Source organism: Vespa velutina, chromosome 2 (genome assembly GCF_912470025.1).
Source record: "Vespa velutina chromosome 2, iVesVel2.1, whole genome shotgun sequence".
NCBI lineage: Eukaryota > Metazoa > Arthropoda > Insecta > Hymenoptera > Vespidae > Vespa > Vespa velutina.
In genome coordinates this window covers 471,057-492,500 of record NC_062189.1, presented here as the reverse complement: position 1 = coordinate 492,500, position 21,444 = coordinate 471,057, and the positions used below count along the sequence as shown (strand labels likewise).

At 44.3% G+C, this 21,444-nt stretch overlaps 1 protein-coding gene across 1 annotated transcript in view; it reads right to left on the bottom strand.

The window, feature by feature from the left end:
- The window catches only part of LOC124957921 (cell wall protein IFF6-like), an 8,936-nt gene extending 5,005 nt beyond the window's left edge, over positions 1-3,931 (bottom strand). Inside the window, exon 1 of the mRNA XM_047515471.1 lies at positions 2,255-3,931. Within this exon, the coding sequence (XP_047371427.1) occupies positions 2,255-3,284 (1,030 nt within the window). The 5' untranslated portion in view covers positions 3,285-3,931. The remainder of the gene's footprint in view (positions 1-2,254) is intronic.
- Positions 3,932-21,444: the final 17,513 nt, after the last annotated feature.

The window sequence follows — 21,444 nt, the reverse complement described above, 5'->3', positions numbered from 1 at the left end:
AAATGTAGCGGAAAGCGAATGGATTTCGAAGTACGAGTCGAGAGTCGCTACGACGCTGACGCGAGAAGGAGAGTTTGCTACGAGGGAGAGAGGGGTAGAGAAGAAGAGAGTACGACATGGTGGTAGTAGGGGGTAGAATGGAGAGAGTGTGTGTGTGTGTGTGTGACAAAGAGAGAGAGAGAGAGAGAGAGAGAGAAGTCATTGTGATGCAGAAGAGCCAATTTTCTGGGCGGCTTGGCGCGATGCGACGCGATACGGTGTGATGCCGGCCGATTATCATAACAACCGACGATATTATTCCGTCGGCGGATTCGGGGCCGGAAAACTCGACACGCTCTCTACCACCGCTCGAAACGGATTTTACCGATCTGCCTGGCTCTGATGCACTTTTAATAGGAAGCTCTGACCACCCTATAAGATGGATTGCTCGAGGATCGTGTAATTCCGATTTCATCGTACGATCGATCCGTTCTCATCCTCTTTCCTACAGATATCATCTTCTATTGCCTTTCATCTCCTCTGTTTCATCATATCTTCCCATCCCCTAAAATCGTCTTTTACGTTTTCTTCTAATTCTACCATAATGTAGGTTTTTTTTTGAAAAAAGTCTCTCAAACAGAAACGTCGCCATCGAACGTTGGACCACTTCCAATTCTCGTCGTTAAACTCGATTTAAACTCTGTTAAACGCTCGATCATTTATCCTCTCTCTCTCTCTCTCTCTCTCTCTCTCTCTCTCTCTCTCTCCCTCTCTCTCTCTCTCTTCCTCCTTCTCCCGCTTTGTCTTTCTTTTCAGATTTAATTAGCACCCTTTAATATTCATAATGTAACTTCTGCCTAAAGTGCTTCTTCCTTCGAATTCACCTTCACGATCTCTATCCATCCTTAAAATCTCCCATTAATTAGCATTCAACGTTAGCGGCAATTTTTCTCGCTAATCACTTCTCTCGCGTATGTACGACCGAAATGATCTTATTTTTCTTTTTGAGATGGAAGATGAACAAGTTTAGGGCTGATCTGATCCGTTGTCCCATGCCGGGATAAAGGGACGATGATGGGGGAGTAAAGGGGGAGGGGACAGGAGAGGGTTCAAGGACTGGTTAACGCAGATTAGCGAAGCAATTTGTCACGCTCCGACAGCCCTCCGCCACTTTTGTCTCTATCTCTCTTTCTCTTCAAATTCTCACCCTCTTCTTCGTCTGCTTCTTCTTCCTCTTCTTCTTCTTCTTCCTCCTCCTCCACTTTCGATACTTCTTCGTTGCCCTTATCGGCAAAGGATACCTTTTCGGCGCTTATCTGTCCTCCAGACTCCATTAAATTCGAAAGTCAACTGTGAAATTGCCATCCTTCGGGACGCTTACTTCGGGCAAGCTAGTCCGGCCAATAAGCATTCGAGGATTCCTTCGAATTTTTCCCGACGCAAGTAATACTCTCTAAGCCGTTGTTGTGGTTCCTCGATTAACATGATCAGCGGGCCCATTTTAAAATGCGATAATTCGAAATATGGATGAAATTTATAAATCGTACCCGTTGGACGACACCTGATCGAGATAAACAAGGAACGTTCGAGAGCGAGCGAGCGAGAGAGAGAGAGAGAGAGAGAGGGGGGGGGGATAGACAGGAAATTTCGAGAAACGTTGGTTCGGGGGAACGCTTAACATACGTTGCGTGCACAAATAGCCAACGATGGGACGAAAAATCGCGCGCTCTCTTTGTGGAGGAACTCGCGTCCTTCCAGTGTCTAAAGTTAGAACGAGGAAGAAGCGTGAGAGGGCGTACGCGCGAAGCTCCTCGTGTCGAACGACGAAGAGACGCGAGAAAAATACGATAAACGGCGCCGTCCCGGCGAAAGGGACTTACCACTCTGAAGATTCGATGAAGATTCGAGAGAAGAAGATGGCATACGTGTATGTTAGTTAAAATACGGAGGAGAAAATGAAGAAGGGAGACGACGACAGAGAGAAAGGGAGAGCAAAGGAGAGACTTAATTTCCGTTTCTCGGTGAGCATTCGTTTGCCAAATAAATTCTGTGTAAACTATTTACGAGAACTGCGTCAGGTCGCCGTTGTAAATTCATAGTAGATTCCTGCTAATAAATTCGCCGGTTAGACTACTCCGAAAGATATTCGAAGAGACGTCGTCGTACCCTCGAAACCGTTTTAACTACCTAACCGAGCGATTTTCGATTCGTTTTTAAGCCCGCCGTAAATTAATGGACGAAAAACGACACCAGGAACGTAAAAAAGATTATTCACCTTCGTTTACGCTGCCAGATCGACGATGGCGCCGGTGTTGCACCCGATTGTGGATAACGCGTCCGCCGGTGAATTTGTTTGGATCGAGTATGTTTTCAACCGAGAATGCTAAGCACCTCTTGGTGGTGGGTGGTACGGTGTTGGTCGCCGTTGTGCTCGTTATATTTCCAGTCGCGGTTCGCGAGCTCGCGTTTCCGCCGGAACAAATCGTCATTACCGCGGAACCAGTGGCGACGTGACCGGAGATGTAGACCGACGGCGTATTGTGCGGTGCCATTTGAACTCCACCGTGGTGTCCGCCACCTGGTCCAGTTCCTTGAACGCAAGAAAAACTGTGCGTCATGCGGGTTCCGAAAGGATTTAGAAAGAGTTGTTGATCGGTACCCCTCGACGAGGGTGCCGTTAAGTCGACCGGACTGCTGGGATTGCTTTCCGGACCTTCCTCTCGGCAAACGTCAACTTCCACGTCCTCCTCGTCTCTGTTTTCCCTGCTATCGTCCTCGTCGTCCTCCTCTTGTTCCTCCTCCTCCTCTTCCTCTTCCTCTCCCATACTCCTGTTTCTCCTCTCTATCGTTTTCCTATCGTCTTCCATGTCCTCGTCGTCGTCCTCTTCGTCGGCTTCCCGTTCCTTCCGGTCTTCTTCCTCCTCCTCCTCCTCCTCCTCCATTTCCATGTCGACGTCGTTCTTTCTATCTATATTCCTGGACCCGTCCAATTCCTCGGTAGTCCTCGCGACTGCTCTCAAGATCGGCGAGATCGTCGTTACGCTCGGACTCGAAAGTGAGCTCGGTGGCTGTTGATGCGGCGGAGGCGAGGACGAAGGTACTTGCTGTTGACCGGCCGTGCTCGTTTGTTGTTGCCCCCTGACGTTTTCGTAACGGAGGAAAGGATCGGCAGTGCGTACGTGCAGCAACACGTGCCTCCTTTCCTGCGAAGGCATCGAAAGTGGAACGCGCGTGTCCGCCTCCTCCCTAGGCAGGACAACCGGTCCCAGAGGCGACACGATTCTACCCTCCTGCATCCTCCACATCACCCTTTGCCGTGATACGAACGATTCTTAACCGATCTCCGTCATTCTCTCGAGGAAGACGACTCTTGGACGTAGCTTCACTCGACGACACTATCGACGCGAATCCATCACAAAAACTGGAAAGAGAACCAAACACACCGGGAAGACGTGTATTTACGCGTGTGCGCGCGTTTCTGCGTGCGTGTGTATATACATATATATATATATATATAAATATATACGTGTATATACATATATACATATACACATATGTATGTATATATATATATATATATGTGTGTGTGTGTGTGTGTAGAGGTGTTGGTATGTAGGTGACTGCAAAGGAGAACGAGCAGAACGAGCAGAGTGGAGTCGTTTCGTGCTACTCGGCGTGGCCGATCAGCAACGTCTTTCCTTCGGCGAGGAGGCGATGCGCGGACCGTGAAAGCTGCGCCGAGAACTCCCACGTAGAACCATGGTGGCAGAATAGGTGGTATATATCGGCGTATTATTAGTACTCCCGAGGAAAGCGTCGTCGTCGTAGGAACGACGCGACGTGAAGCGAGAAGCGAGAAAGCGGGGTGGTTGTTCCGCCTCGAGTGGGCGGAGCGTAGGCCGGCTCGCGCACCCGGAAAGCTCTTTCCTCGGCCAATGGGCGTGCCGGTAGATCCGTTCGCGGGGGTTGCGCGGACGCACGTGCTCCTCGCACACACGCACACATCGAGACGTCGCGTGCCGGAGAGACTAGAGCGCACCCCTCTGGCCTCTTCGAGCTTTCACGCTCGAGCCTGAATGAACGAGTGCGAGAGAGAGAGAGAGAGAGAGAAAGGGAAAGAGACAGCTAGATAGTAGAGGTAGACGCGTGCAAACGTTTCACGGTCCTCGCCAGTGTGAGCGAGCTTTCGCCAGATACTCGGATATGTACACAAGACTATACCACCCCCACCCGACGTTACCTCTCGAGCCACCACACCCCCATCAACCCCCTCGTCACGATCCGACTGGCTAAAGTGGTTTGTCTTTGATTTAACCACCGCCACCGCTATCGCCGCCACTACCACCACCATCACCGTCGCCACCACCACGCTCGCTCCGCTGTCGATAGAGGAGCCCTACTCTCTCTCTCTCTCTCTCTCTCTCCCTCTCTCTCTCTCTCTCTCTCTCTATCTATCTATCTATCTATCTATCTCTCTCTCTCTCTCTCTCTCTCTCTTAGCAAGCCTCACAACACACGCACTTTCGGTTACGTCGAGAATGCGGAGGAATCGTAGCCTGGCTAGCTGGCTAGCTGGCTAGCTGGCTCTTCGACCGTTGTGTCCGTGATTGCGAGTTACACTAGGCTCTAGCAATGATCTTGTTGACTGTGGTAGTATCGTTGCTATTGGATCCTATCGGTTTAGTGTCGTCGCGTTGGTGACCGTGCTGGAGGCGGCACCCATCATTTTCCCTCTCTCTCTCTCTCTCTCTCTCTCTCTTTCCCTCTTTATCACTCTATTGAGCGTAGGTATAGTAATCACGCAGGATATAATCGTAGTATCCCGTTTTCGTTCTCCTTTCTCTCTCTCTCCCTCTCTTCCACTTTTGCTCCTGGATTCAAGCTAAGTGTATGTGTGTGTGTGCGAGAGAGAGAGAGAGAGAGAGAGAGAGAGAGAGAAGACTAAGTAGAGACAACTAAACCAAAATCAACACACCGATGGATGGACGAACGAAAGCGAGTCGCCACTGGCACAGCCAGTGTTGCTGTCGCTGCTACCGCCGTCGCTCTTAACTCTGGCGCACGGATATTGTTTACCCGACCATTTAGGTAATTGCTGGCCTACCGCCCTGCCAGCCAATCGAACGTAACCGGTAGATGAGCCTGCCACACTGAACTTGCACGTTCACCTCCCTTCTTCTCCCTTTCTCTCTCTCTCTCTCTCTCTAATTGAATATACTCGCCATCTCTCTCGTTCGTCCTCATCCATTCGATGTAAATCTCTCGATTCGCTCTTGACACATATATATATATATATATATATATATATATATATGCATATATATATATATATATTCAACTATGTACCACGTCATCGAATTAACTCCGGGCAATCGTACGATGATACCTATATCGATGCCAATCGATCCTTTTCGCGAAGCACGCCCAACGATCTTTTGTCTTTCTTTTTTTTTCTTTTTCATTATTACTTTTTTGTTTTGTTTATATCGTTGATAAATACGTAGCTCGTTAAAATCACCAAATCGAGATTTTCCTTTTGAATCTGACGTGAAAACTCTCGTGAGCGTAGACCAAGCGTAGACTCATCGTTTGCTTTTTTTTTCGTGTCGAATCTCCATGAGAGAACGCTCGTTAAATGTCAAACGCGAAAAGACGAGAGAAGGGAATAGATAGATAGATAGAGATAGAGAGAGAGAGAGAGAGAGAGAGAGAGAGAGGGACAGAAAAGTGGAGGTGGAAGTAGAGATTGTATAGGTGGGTCGGAAACAAGTCTGTGGCGCAGGTGAATTTTCGAACGTCGGATTAGGCCACCTGGCAAAAGCGAGCCGGGGATAGACTAGAGGCGAGTGTTCCTAATAGTTCCGAAACGGTGCACCGCTTGTCGAAGGGGTGGTCGTTCGCTTGCTAGGTGGCCGGCGGATAGGTGAATGGATAGCTACTGGATAGATAGGTAGAGACGAGATCGGGGAGGAAAAGAGAGGAAGGTAGAACGACGAGATCGAACAGACCAGCCGTGACCAATTTGCGCCCGTTCGTGCTCTCGATTCTGATCTCGATTCTGCTTCTACATGCACATATACGGGTGCGTTCACACATCCACATCTTATAGGTACACGTATATTTGCACCCTCGCATGTACCTACAAGGACATAGACATCGCCAAGGGAAGATCGAGCTTCGAGACCGTACAGCCAACCTCACCCTACCTCTCTCCCTCTCTCTCTCTCTCTCTCTCTTTTTCCCTTTCTCAATCCCCTCACCCCACGACGACAGCCCTCCTACGAAAAAGATATTCGTCACAGAAAGTCGCGTTGTGTCGCTCGGTGAGCTGGCCACCCCAAAAGTTTCACGCCTATCTGGACTGGCGGCAGCGCCTATTCGCGCCACGATAATTGGCCAATTAAAACCGGGCGACCGTTCGAGTTACCTGCCATCCGATAATTATACGATATCCTCGTGGTGGTTCGACCACGTATCCACGCGACCGTAGCTGGGGTGGGTTGCTTGGAAAGGAGGACGGGAGGGAGAGTCAGAGAGAAAGAGAGAAAGAGAGTGTCTGAGAGAGAGAAGGATGCTATTGGAGGGACGAGAGAGGACCAGTGGGATCGACCATTCCGATTACGCGGCTTCGAATTCTACGACTACGGTTATCCCACTCTTTTCGCTTTACTATCTCATGTCCCTCTTTACTTCCTCCATCTGCTTTTTCTTCTTCTTCTTCTTCTTCTTCCGCTTCTTCTGCTATTTCTTCTTCTTCGTTCACCTCTCCATGCCTGTCTATCCTCCTCAACGTAAATCAATGCGGGCAGCGCTGCGCCCTCTCCTTAACCCTCTGACGCATGACCGGAATATTCGTTCACGCTCATCCAAACCCTTCTCTTATTCTCTTTACACCGTTTACTCTTACTTTTCTTCTTACATTTATTTCAACATTGATAATACTTCCCCGAGAAGATTTCTCTTTCCTTTTTTCCCACCGACAATGGTCGTATTATCGATAATAATTTGACGCTCCCTTCGATTGAAAATAACTTCATTAAAAACGTAAATGAGTGTACGCGTGGTTATTCATTGTTTCCTATTTTGTTTTTGGTTTTTTTCCTTTTTATACCGCACAGTCGAATCGCGATCGATCGTTTACCCTAATTAGAGCTCACAAAGTTCCTAACAAAGTAAAAGAAATCACGTGTAACAAGGGTGGAAATGAATTCTTCGCATAGTGAAAGAGAAAGAGGGAGAGAGAGAGAGAGAGAGAGAGAGAAAGAGAGAAACATTTTATTCGTCGTTGGCGGTTTTGCTGAATTTCCTTTTCGATCGTGTCGCGATGACGAGAGAGGGGTCGGTGGGACGCAGAGGGGTTGGTCGAAAAGTAAATGGCTCGCAGACGTAGCGGTGCGGTAACGGCGCTTAATTAATCGTAAATCACGCGGCGGCTAACGTAAAGCGAGTTTACGCTGCGACGAAAAGGATGCGTGCGCATAATGAGTGGCATACATTATTAGCGAGCCGCTTGATCGTTTTAAATGTCGTACTCCATTCGCGAGACCAATTCTCGCGATAGCGAGAAATCAAGTCGCATCGTCGCGACAATTTTCTTTCGGATGTTCAACGTTTTACATCCTCGCATTCTCGTCGAAATTATTATCGTCTTTAATGTTTCAGTCAGAAAAAAAGAAATTCCACTTTTTTCTTTTCTTTTCTATTTTCTCTCGAAACGAGTATCGTCTTCTATATTTTTTCTTTGTGATGTCAGATAATATAGAAAGGATTAACGTTATATGATATTCTAACAATAATATTTATTTCCATTTATTAGCTCTCTGAAACATTGAATTTTCTCTCTCTCTCCCTCTCTCGCTGTCTCGCTGTCTCTCTCCGCAGACATCGGGAAATCTAGCAACCCTTCGAAACAGACAGGATCCCAGTAAAATATCGTTAATGAGTCGAGTTAGTATTCCGTGTCGCACGCTAAGTAGGTGAAAAGCTCGGAGATAGGAGAGAATTTAAGGGAGCTCATAATCGGCTACAAAACGAGATGAGAGGTTGCGTTTTGTAAAGAACGATTCTTCCTCTATTTCTATCGTTGTACTCGAAGAGAACGAACATTTCCATGCGCGAACGTAGACAGAGAGAAAATACATACGTAGATGCACGTAGAGTAACAGAGAAATACACGAACACATTGACGTACGTGCTCGTTTGTTCGCGCGAATGCTCTACTAATTCCCATTTATATCCCGGCAGTTTTCCTTCCCCCTTACCCGCCACGGCCGTACGCTCTCAACGGCCAATATAATGACGTGCCGTGTGTAATCGCATAAATGTTAATCGTTAGCGATTACACGTTAATATCGTTCCTATCGCACGCAATTACCGTCTCTTACGGGCTATTGAACGACGATTACCAATAATAATTAAACTATATTATCGAATCGATATATCGAAATACGTATACCTATATATTTTTATTCCGAAAACTCGAATGCACGTTCGTACGCATTTACGTAACGAATAAAAATTGAATATATTATTTCAAATATATGTATTCGCGAAATTGAACAAAAATTGACTCACGATCGATCGCGAATATGAAAGAGAAGATTGTATCCAAAGTAGGTGATTACACGGATATAATTCACGCGTGCTACCGTGACTATTATATCGTATACGTGTATACAATATGTGCAATAAGAGACATTATATATCGCATTAGATGCGGAGTAAAGTGGAGAGAAGGGGTCTCTTCGGGTCGGGGGTGTTGGATGGGGTAGAACGAGGGGTAGCACGGGTATCGCTTACGCGTTATTATTGCAGCGATACGACATGGCTACGGTGTCAGCCGTGACCTCCCATGGGGCCCTTCCACCATATCATATACAATACCGGTACCAACTGTCACACCATAGTCGTGAAACAGAGAAGAGAGAGAGAGAGAGAGAGAGAGAGAAAGAGGGAAAAAGAGAGAGAGAGAGAAAGAGAGATAAAAAGAGAAAGAGAGAGAAAGAGAATCGGCTGGGCCGTGCTTTATGGCGCGTCAAATTAAAAGATTCCCTTCTTTGCCATCCCTAACTGCGATCCGATCCACTCGAATGCCGAGTCTCACCTATGTCTTTCTCTTTTTCTCTTTCTATCTCGAGTGTGTGATTATGCGTCATAGAAGGATGCCGAAGGAAACGCCGATTTGCGAACGAAGCACCAAACGGCGAGTTAATTTCGCGTGAAACAAGTCCGCTTTCGCAAAACGATTATTCATTTCATGTCCTATTTAAAGGATTTTATTCTTCATTTTAACGAATTAAATCCATAGAATGAGATTATAAACGTTAAGCATGAATTATCAAAGGAAATATAAAACTATATAAAACAATCCCGGAGCGATTTGTCGATCGTTCGTAAATCGAAATCTTTTTATATGCGATTTTGAAGATAAATATTCCATGAAATGCGGAAATACGTTGGTTTCGACTCTCCATCATTTACTCTATTTCTTTTAGCCGAGCGGATTCGAAAAGAAAATACGAGAGAAGAGGAGCAAAGAAAAACTCTAGGCGGAATCGTTGCTCGAGATGTTTTAGAGAAAGCTCGTGGCTTCGATCGTAACTCTTCAACATCCAGGAACAGTGCCACCCCAGATCTCTTCCAAAGTGAGGAAGAGAACTCGAGGAAGACGAGGAATAAGGAGCGAGAGGAGAAGAAGGTGTTGGTGGTGACGATGATGGTGGAGGAGCTAGAGGAAAAGATGGAGAAGGAGGGATAGGAGGAGGAGGGAAGCGCCAGTTCGCTCGTTTGAATTCTCTACGACTACTAGGGCGTATTAAGCGGCTGCTCGGTCGCAATTTTGTGTGAAACTTACGATCTCGCTCTCTATCGCGGCTCGTTAGTAAAAATAATCTCCCATGATGGTAGACTCGAGAGTCGAAGAGGAAGAGGCCAAAGTGCGATGCCATTCGTAAGATCTTCGTCGTCTACACGAGACGACTCTATAATTCTCTCTCTCTCTCTCTCTCTCTCGCGCGCACAAACTTTTTTAAGAAAGAAGGCGCGAATAAACTCGGACCAGCGTCTCGTCTCACTTTCTCTCCTTCGATACTCCCTATCACTGTCCTCCTCTTCCAAGCTCCCATTCCTCCTCCCTCTTCCATATCCATCTCGTCGTACACGCTCTCGTTCGTCCGCTCGTTCGCTCTTTGGACGTTCGCCTTTTCAAAGTGTCAAGTGACAAACGGTCCCGCTAGCGAGTAGGCGTAGTCGTCGGGGTGGATATAATTTGTCAGGAAATCACCCAATTAGCCTCCCAGTTATGCGGCCCAACAGATTTAACCAATTAGTTTAGCTATGCGAGCCCTAATACATTTCCACGCCGCCGCCGGCAACTACCAGCCGCAGAGTCGCGTTCTCTCTCTCTCTCTCTCTCTCTCCCTCTCTCTCTGTTTGCTGCTCGATATTAGGCGGTTAGAGTATATACCTATATGCGGTTTGGATGCGGTATAAAGTCCTCGACGATGACGAAGACGAGGAAGAACGTTTCGTTTATGCGTTCTCCTCTTCGAGACACGCGTGCTGCGCACGAGAAAGAGAGAGAGAGAGAGAAAAAGAGTCTATCTATAGACCATGCTCGTGTGCACGTTTCGATACGACAAGGAAAATGCTCGTGTGAGATGATAGAAAGAGAGAGAGAGAGAGAGAGAGAGAGAGAGAGAGAGAGAGAGGAGGGTAGGTGAGAGGAGAAAGAGAAGAGGAGGATGAGAGCTGGACCGAGAGCAGAGAGACGAAGCAATTTGTCTCCCTAATGAGATGTCACCCCATCCGTGCGCTCGCGCGTACTCGCGGCCAGTATAAGGAGGCGGTCCGAGACACGTTGGAACCGATCGACCAGAAATTGGCTGCCCTTCGCGACCGTTCTTCCTTTCCTTTTCACTCTTTTTTTCTTCTTTTCCTTCTTCTTTTTTCCCCATCTCTTCTATTTCATGTTTTCTTTTTCCATCTTCTTTTCTTTTCTTTTCTTTTCTTTTCTTTTTGTCGATACAAAGATCTTTAAGTTCAGGTTTCTATTGAACTATTACGTGAGTTGAATCAATTGTACCAACTCGATAGTAATTAATATTGACGTCAATTTTATTCCTGAATGAAAGTCTCTAAAATGAAATTACGATTGAAGTAGTATAGGACTGCATTGTAACGAAGAGAGATAATTAAAGTCCTCTTGCTAAATCGTCGCTTTCTCGTAAATACCGTCTTTCGATGTGGGTGGTTATCGAGAAGTGCTTTAATCGTCGAAACACGCTCGAGTGCTCCCGATCGGGCAAGATTATACATGGAACTGTTCCTCCTCCGAAGAGTGACATGGAGACGGAGAGAGAGAAAGAGAGAGAGAGAGAGAGAGAGAGAGAGAGAGAGAGAGAGAGAGAGAGAGAGAGATAGCGACAAGAAGGACGGTCAATGGGAGCGAGCCGAAATACAGGATCGCTTCGGTCGATCCTAATTGAATCGTCCTTTGGCCTCTAAGCGATCGCAATTCCGCCTACCATTGGCAGAGAGAGAAAGAGAGAGAGAGAGAGAGAGAGAGAGTCGATCGACCCTCTTTCGAATCCACCCCCTTTCTGCTTTCTATTACGTGCAGCCTTCTCCGTAGAAATTTTACCAACAAGATTGTCTAGAGAAAAATAGAAACTATTTTTCAACGCATTTTCATATAATTGGAATACGATCTCATCTTTGACGAGGCTTCGCTAAAAAATAAATCGACCATTTCAAGAAGAAAAAAAAAAACAGAAAAAAAAGAAAAAGAAAATAAAACATTCCTATTTTGTGGTCTTCCACGAAAAAGTGACACGCATGAATAAGCTCGAAACATATTTCTTTCTACTAATTACGTTTTTAATGGAGGGTACAGTTTTCAGTTTATCTCGTGTCATGTGGTCACCGAATACCAGCCTAATTTTAGAGCGTTAAAACAGGGAAAAGAAATTTCTTGATTAAATTTTATTCCCTTCTACGATAAAAAAAAAAAAAAAAAAAAAAGAAAAAAAAGAGATAGAAAAAATTTATTTGCATTTCCCCTATCAACTTTATAATATTCGTTCATTAACAAAATTGATGTGTACGCGGATCGAACGAAATTCCGATGTAACAGGATGGCACGTGGGACGAGATGCATTTTTGGGAATCGGCCGGGGGAAAATGAGGTTTCGAGAAAAACGGATTTGAAAGTCACGCGATAGTGTGCGCATTCCGATTTGCACGATCGTGCACGCTTGTTTGCGATATCGGCTGCATAAAGCCGATAACTCCGCATTGTTCGTCAAATTTTAACCTTCCACGAGATCATGAAAAAGCGAATATCGGTTTTTGCTCTTTTCCGAAATACAGTTTTCCCTATCGCTACTGCTTCAGCCATAACCTCCTCCCTCTTTCCACTTGTATTTCAAAATTTCTTTCCACGTACGTTGAAAATGATGCAACTTCCTCCTTTTGTAAAAATGATGAATTTTAAATGAGAGAAAAATATTTACATACATATGTACACCTACAGACATATATATACGCGCGTGCGCGTGCTTATGCGAATATATAAAAAAGCGAAAAAAGAAAAGATTTAGAAGTTTAAAATAAATTAAACCGATTAGAATAAAGTCCACTTTCCTTTTATCGAAGGAGAGAGAGAGAGAGAGAGAGAGGGAGAGAGAAAATGACGGAAAACGACGATTCTCGGTCGCGTGGCCAAAGAACGAAAGGCGAAGGGAGAGGGGATCTGGACGATCGTAGTCGTTCTCCCCTTTGTTTTCGAATCAGCCTCGTTTGCGGACGCGGGGTATTAAATTAATGTAGTCGACTCCGTAGCCGGCGATTAAACAAAGGGTGAAAATCGAGCACCCTCGTAACTACCCCCACTACTCTCCATTCGTTTTCTCATTCCTCTTACTAGACGCAACCAAAACGAACGAAGAGAGACACACAGAGAGCGTTACAAAAGAATGAAGAGAATAAGAAATATACATCGAAAGGGTTCGTCGTCGTTGTTACCTGTACCTAACGCAGATTTACGCGTCGGCACCCGTCCTATTACCTCGACGAGGCAACAACAGCGGCAATGGCAATGGCAACGGTAACGGCAACGACTGAACCGACAGTATAATGTACTCACACGCACGCGTACTTGGTACAAGAGACACGAGCAACGAGTGTCCAAGTGTTGGTGCGGAATCGTGTGGGGTGGCCGGCCGGCTTCGTCCGTTGAATGCGGTTTAATATTAATGGGAACCGATGATAAGCAGCGCAAACAAGCGTCGAGTCTCCCGGGAGAGATCTACCTTCTGTTACTCGCGTGCAACAGACCCACACATAAACGGACTCATCGCGTATACACGAACACAGAAACGTTGCTTACAGCGAGAGTTCTCTATCTATATACGTTCGCATGATGACGCAGTATATAGCGTCTATTCGACGGAGAAGGAACCTCAGAGGCATTGCGTTTGCGGCAGGGTAGGGCACGCGAAACCGTCTTTACACCGGGGAAGAAGGGCCCCTTAACGTCCTTCGCGCTGATCATTTAGGCGCGCGCGCGAATCTACCCCTAACTGCTACCACCTAGCGGGACGAATGCGCGTAAACGACGGGGAGGGGAGTCGATCGTTTGCCAGTACTTACTTTGAATGTTATCCGGTAAAGGGAGAGAGGGTAAACGGGGGGTGGGCTTTTGGAGAAGCCACGAGTTTCCGAGTCTCTCTCTTTCGTGTATATATACACGCACATTTACACACACAAAGGCGCAGAGATACACACACTTTAGCGATGGATGGATTTCTCTTCTAACATCGAACTACTCTCTCCGTGTACCGACTCATTCCAATCCGAGGCTTCGACCGCCGAGCGAGTGTTTGCACGGCAAATTAGAAAACGATCGACGAGCGACTCGCCAAAGGGAATCATGTGGGGGGTTGCGCGCTCCTGTTTCCGCTCATTGCTCTCGTCCGACGTTTCGGATACTTTTCTCGAAGGATCTCACTCGAGGAGTCGAGACGTTCTCCGTTTATGCGTAACTTTCCTCTTCCTTTCCATCATGACCGAGTTGCTACGATTTTCTCGACAAATTCGAATGGAATAATTCGAATTGGAGAAAGAGATAATTCGAGTTTAAAATCGAAAAAGTCAGGCTTGAATATTTCACGGATGGCGAATTTTCGAGAGACTGGCGAAGGTGGGTGAAAAATGAGAGAAACGAAAAGACCGAAAAAACGTGTATAGCGTTGAGGGTAGAAGAGGAAGACGAGAGAGAGAGAGAGAGAGAGAGAGAGAAGCGTTGGTACAGCAAGGCTCATATCGTATTAATAGGCAATCCGGGCAGCCGAGGGGTGTCATAAACTCAAACCCCTAATACTCGCCTAAACTACCTCGGTTAAATAATGGAATCCCTATTCCCACTCGTCGTCCTCCTCCTCTTTCCCCTTTGCCCCATTCTCTCTCTCTCTCTCTCTCTCTCTCTCTCTCTCTCTCTCTCTCTTTCAACGATCCATCTCTCTCTCTCTCTCTCTCTCTCTCCTTCCTCTAGAGTTTCTCTCGTCGTCCAAAATTTCCTCGTTTCTCGATTATGTCGGTCTCCCACCACGAGAACTTGTCCGGGAGGACGTCCACCATCCGGGAGGAAAGCGTCTGCCTCGTTGAGAGGACCGAACGATGATCACGTAAATTAGTGCCGACGTACGGGCAATCACCATGCTCGAACGATCTTGTTCGCGCTAGTACGTAGCTTCTAATACTAATCGAGGTCGTTTCTGGATCATCTTCACCTTTGCGGATTATCCTAGAAGATTTTGTGAAACGTTTGCCGACATTTAATATTTATTACGAACTCTTGACGTTTGTATTATCAGCTTTCCGATTCGTATAATATTTTCTCTTTAAAAATAACTCAACATATATATGAAAAGAAATCTCTCTCTCTCTCTCTTTCTTAAAATGTCGTCATAATTACATCAACGAGCGTATAATTTTATCTCGATAAAATTGAGATGTTATTGAATCAGAGAGTATCCCGTAAATTTTTCATATTTTAAATCCTCGAATATCTTCTACTTTTTTTTTTTTACAAATGCAGTAACACGTAGACTTTATTATTTGACCAAGTTACAAATTGATTTGACTCGCGGGAAAGCATGACAAATTTCTTCTTCTTTCGTTGACTCAGCGATCTAAATAAAAATAAAGGAAAAGAAAAGAAAAACAAAAACATCAGAAAACATAAGAAAAAAAAAAGAATAAAAAAAGAAGAAGAGAAAACATATTAAAGAAATATAAATAAATTTCAGCATTTAAACTGAAACTCAAAAAATAAAGGCATCGCGTTCCTGTACGTCGGTCTGTGCGTTAAATAAAACGAATGAAAATTTCCTCCTCGGACGTTGTCGTCCATTTATTTCTTCTTTTTTCACTATATTTTTATCTTCTTTTTCTTCTCTCTCTCTCTCTCTCTCTCTCTCTCTCTCTCTCTCTCTCTCTCTCTCTCTCTCTTTCTCTCGCTCTTTGACACGTTGCTCGCAACTCTCGACGCCCGACTCTACTGCTTCCGTATGCATGCGACTCCTCCTCTGTAGCGAGACTAAAGACTCTTTGGTCGCGGTGCTTGTATTAAAAGTTCAAAAGCTTAATTAAGTTGTTTGCACGAGAATTCGGTTTGCTATGGTAGCCGCTGCTACAACTATACACCATCGACGCCCGCTTTGAGTATCCTGTTTCTTCTACCTGGAGTCGATTTTTAACGCGCGAATATTTGAAATTATCTCGTTATCTTTTATTTTCCTTTTTTTTTTTTTTTTTTATTTTATTTCATTTATTTTCACTCTCCTTCTTCTTCTTCTTTTTCAAGAGAGAGATAGAGAGAGAGGAAGAGAGAGTATACAACGATCCGATGACAAATTCCTTTCCAGTAAAAAAAAGGAAAATTTGAAAAAAAAAAAGGAAAAGAAATCTAATTAAAAAAGACAACTCAAATAAATAAATATACACAACGAGAGTAACAAACAATTCCGTCTTACTCTTTCGGAAGCGTAGATCGCGATTTTCGAAGCACTCTGGGATTTCACTTCTTTCCTTTTATACACATTACCTATATACAACCAAGCGAGTAATCGTTAGGACGTAGCGGAGACCAGATAAGAGCATCGATTGTCCTTGTCTCTCTCTCTCTCTCTCTCTCTCTATCTATCTCTTACCTTATCCCACTGACTCGAAAAAGCACAGAATCCAAGAGGATTTCCTCGGTATCGTCTTATCCACGTCGACTTCTGCGTGACTAGAGAAAGGCTGAGTGATTCTCGATGAACCGTAACCGGTCAAAATCGCCTCTCTCTATCTATTTCTATCTACATATATATATATATATATATATATATATATATATACACACTTATCTATCTGTTCCTGTTATAAGCGTAAAAAATCCCAAGATCGAGAATTTTAGTTTTTGTTAATTATTTTTCTACGCGCGCACCTCGAACGATTAAGAAATGTTTTGTAATATTGTAATAATATTATCTTTTGTTTTTATAATCTTAATACTGACTGAAATATTGTCAGGAGAAATAGTATGCGTTGAGCATAAATAAATTTAGTGATTAATCATAGAGCATGAATAAATATAATGATTAATTATGTATGCTTCATTCTTCCTAATTATTTTCGACGACCTCCCGGTATCCAATTTCTCCTGTATCCTACAACCTATCTCTATCTATAGGTATCTGTTTCTCTTTCTCTTACTCTTTTCCTTTCTGCCATACTTCGAGTCGAATCCCCAGCCTTCATCTACATGCCGTCGATCTAAATCGGCTTAGAACGGAGTACTGCTTTAATGCGAACCTTAATGGACGGAAATAACGAGCGTTACAAGGAGAGAAACGCGAAAGGAGTTATCGCGAAGTGGAGTAATAGTACTACTACCACTACTACTACTATTACTAGTATTAATGCTACTATTAGTAGTAGTAGTAGTAACTCCTAGCCAAATCGATCTTTATTTCTCTCTCCCTCTCCCTCCCTCTCTCTCTCTCTCTCTCTCTCTCTCTCTCTCTGTCTTTTTTCTCTTCCATGTGAAAATATACTTTCAGAGTTAATCTGGCTTGATAATCTGACTTGACATACGTTGATTTAAGTCAACGTTGTTGGCCAATTTTATATTGGCTTGAATATCAGACGATTGCGAGAACATACGATAATTGTAATTTCTAAATCGTTTGGAAAAATAAATATAGCTAGATGAAAAATCGTTGAGAATATATTTCACTGTTAGTCAACGTGTTTCGTTCACGAGCCAGACAACGAGATCGTCTCAATCAAAATATCGTCAAGACGATTCAAATCACAAACGTCGTAACAGTCTTTCTCTCTTTCTCACTCTCTCTTTCTCGTTTGCTCCGATTTCCGAAGGAGCTCAGTCGTAAGGCAGACGAAAGTAACGGCATGGAAAAGTAGTCGGAAATCGTAAAGTGCTCGACACCTCGATCCTCCTGGACAAATAAGACGGCGCGAGTGGGAGAAGTGGAAGGAAAAGAAGAAGAAGTAGAAGGAAAGGGATAAAGAGAGACAGAAAAAAAAAAAAACGAAAAAGAGAAGGAGGAGGAGATACAGTAAAACGGATGGATGGCACGGTGGTTCCGAGTTGACTTCCATTCAAGTTCTTCGCGAAGGAGGAGTAATAGCTAAAGAGAGAGATAGATAGATAGAGATAGATAGAGAGAGGAGGAGGGGGCGGGGGAGAGAGAGAAGGGAGAGAGTGAACTCGGGGAGGCAGCTAAATAATAATTCTCACTTAACTAACTCGGTTAACTAGCTTCGTCGGAGCTAATAATAAAGGCGTCGTCGTCGTCGTCGTCGTCGTCGTCGTCGTCGTCGAAGTAAGAGGAGGTGGAAGTGGAGGAGGAGAAAGAGGAAAAGATGGAAGGGGATGCTTTTCGTGAGGGCACCCTGTCGTTGACGAGGAGGGGACGGACGGCCGCGAAGCGAGTCGAGGTCTGAAGTCAATTTGTCGGGGAATGCGTTGGCAACACGTGCGGCAACTATTCGCTTCTTTTACCAACGTCCATCCTTCTTCTCTTTCGTCTACCAACTCTCTCTCTCTCTCTCTCTCTCTCTTGCTCTCTTTCTACCTCTGTCTTGCCTAGGTTCTTCAAAAAAAAAGGCAAAAAAGAGACAGAGAAGCTGGTCGAGTAAATGAGAAAACGAAGAACCGAAGATTCTTCAAACTAGAGTTTGACTCACGATTTTAATACTCTTAAATTAATGAATCTTAAAGAATAATTATCAAGACGTACGTCGGATATCAACGTTATCTAGTTAATTTCTTTTCAAAGGCAAAAGGCCTATGACGATTTTAGAGAAGGGACACGCGTGACCCTGCCGAAGCATTCGGTTGTTCTGGGACGGTCCACAGGCCGCCCACCGTCCTTGCCACTACGTAGGTATCCACTTATAAACACGACCCTACTTACTCTTTCCGTAGTCCTGGCCTCGTAGGATTCGCGTCAGAGCGGTAAAAGGGTAGATAGATACACGGCACGGTATTAGTAGGTATTAGGTGTTGGCCTGAGAACTGGTGCACGTGTTGGCGAGGAATCCCATCCCTCCTGCGAGTTCGGATAATTCTTTAAGTGCTTCCTTTCCCCTTACTCCCATACCGCCTTCTCCACCATCGTCTCCTCCATCACCACCCTCAGCTTCGTCTCCACCTCCAGCTTGCTCCTTCTCTCTCTCTCTCTCTCTCTCTCTCTTTCTCTGGTCCTCCTCCTCCTTCTTCTTCTTCTTCTTCTTCTTCGAAGCATCACACTTACCCGCCGGCCGATCCTCGATCTCGACCTAAACCTTCTCCCTTTTCCTCTCGACTACCCCTCTCTTCCTCGTCCGTGATGCGCTCGCGGTGCCACTTTGAGATCTATATACGACCACTCCTTTTTCTTTCTTTGTTTCTTTCCTTCCTTCCTTTCTTCCTTCCTTCTTTCTTCCTTTATTTTTCTCTATCTCCCTTTCTCTTGGCCTTTGTCGCCTCGGAACCGCAACGCGACGTTTCGATCGCACCATTTTTTTTTCAATCGACTTCCCCTCTGATCGACGACCTCTTGCTACCTCTGAAATTGAAATAATGTACATGATCGTTATTAATGGCTCAAAAGATTTTTATGATGGAAGAAATGATGTTATATTCCCGAAGGAGAAATGGCTATCGATCGTTTGGCGAATTAACTTTTTAAAATGACGAAATGGTCAAATCCTGATCGATGCAATCGTTCGAGCGAACGTCCTTCCTGTAAGAAAATTTTCCGCCAGACTCAAGGAGGACTCGAGTTTGTCGGCAAGGACATCCAAGAGAATCATTAAAAGGGGTGAATACGACGAGGTTCCGTGCGGAAAAGTCAACGAACCGTTCGAAGGTTTTCGAACATCTGGATGAAATTAAGCCGAACGGTTCTTCCGCAGACTCGCTGTCTCCGTCCGTTCTCTCTCTCTCTCTCTCTCTCTCTTTCTTCTCCTTGAAAATGACGTTCTCTTCTTTGTATATTCGCGGTGATGCCCTTCGACGCGAGTAGTTAAGATACTAATTAGTAATTAAGTAGAGTGAAACTAGTTAAGGAACTTGTCCATGTTATTACCGCGTGCTATTCTTGTCGAGGATTATACGAATTCTTCTCGAGGAAAACGCTCGAACGCGTAAAATCAGATTATTGTCTTTATTCGTTGAAATAATTTTCGAAACGAATAAAGAATTTTATTACGATTTCAAAACAATTTACAATAAATGCGAATGCGTACGACTAATCGTGAAAAATGAATTTCGCAAAGATCGACGATCTCTAGGTCAAACGTTTATACGATCTAATGAAGCATTAAATAAAATTACGCGTCAAATACAATTTGATACGTTTCAAATGGATATGCAATTCCGATTATCGCAATAGGTACGAAGGAACGACGAAAAATAAAATATGTATAGAGGTATATGAAATAATATTATTGGGAAAATGTTTTCATTCGGTATACGTATCTACGTACGTACATCTACGCACGAAAGGAATAGAGAAACGTTAAAGACATCCGTACGTAAAGGTAAACCAAGACGAACTGCGTATCCATGTTGACATTCGACGTGTACTGTAAAACAAACATCCCGATCAATTTCTGTTTATCGAACGACGTCGATTGTAAACACATAATCGATTCGAAAAAAATATTACAAATATTAATGACGCAAAATCGTTTTAGAAACGATTACGCGTTAGATCAAGAAATTTATTAATAAACCAAATACAGATTATTTTAAACTATACCCAACTTATCGAATATACCGACAAATTTCTATCTTCTGTACGTACATAGATACGTAGATACTAGATTTATAACGAATAAAAAAAAAAAAAAAAAAAAAAAAAAAAAAAAAAAAAAAAAAAAAAGAAGAAAACAAAAAAATACGATGATGAACGATAGTGCAAAAACTTGTCGACGATGTAACTCTCTTTGCTTTTGCAAACGTATTTTAATTCGCAGTGGCGGAGAATTGACAAAAAAAAAAAAAAAAAAAAAAAAAGAACACACACGCACACACAAACAAAAAGAAGAAAGAAAAAAAGCAAAATACGAGAATTCTCGAAACAATTGGTATCGAAGCTCAACGTTTCTAAGGGTCGAAACGAGAATAACTACGACGATGTTGAGCCACAATAAACAAGGACAACGAGAAAGAGTATAGGAAGAGTAGGAGGAGGAAGAGGAGGAAAAGTACACGTAGGAGGTGAAAAGCGTTCGAAGCAATCGTCGAAAAATCCGCTTGGAAATTTCCAACCGGATATGGTATCCCGCGACGCGAATAAAAATGCTTGGTCTTGCGATCGAGAACAATCGTTCTCGTGCGTCGGTATCTCGACAACAACGCGAGCGTCGTTTCGATATTACGTCAAAATAGGAGAACGAGAAAGTTATGGTACGTTTTTATACGTCTATGTGTACCAACATACACATGCGTACGTGACGCAAAAGGGCAAACGCGTTACGATATGTATATGTAATTATTTTTCTCGAGCGTTCGCTCATATCGACGATGAGGATGAAAGAGGGAGTGACGAAAAAAAAGAGAAGGAGAAAGAGGAGGGGGAAGGAGGAGGAGGAGGAGAAGCAGAACGAGAGGAAAAAGATGAAAAAGAGAGAGGTCTCGCGATTGCGTTTCTCGAGTAAATAGCTGAGTCGAACGATAGATAGAAAAAGAAATACAGAAAGAATGGAAGGAGAAAAAAAGGAAGAAGGATGGAAAGAGAGAGAGAGAGAGAGAGAGATAGACAGAGAGAGAGAATATAAAAGGAGATGGCTGGGCGAGAAGAAAAGAAAAGGAGAACGAGAGTGTCGTTACTAGCTGGTAGCTGGGCGTGGAAACTAAAGCCATGTTATGTCGTGGGTATACATTTTCCACGGGATCGTATCCAGGGA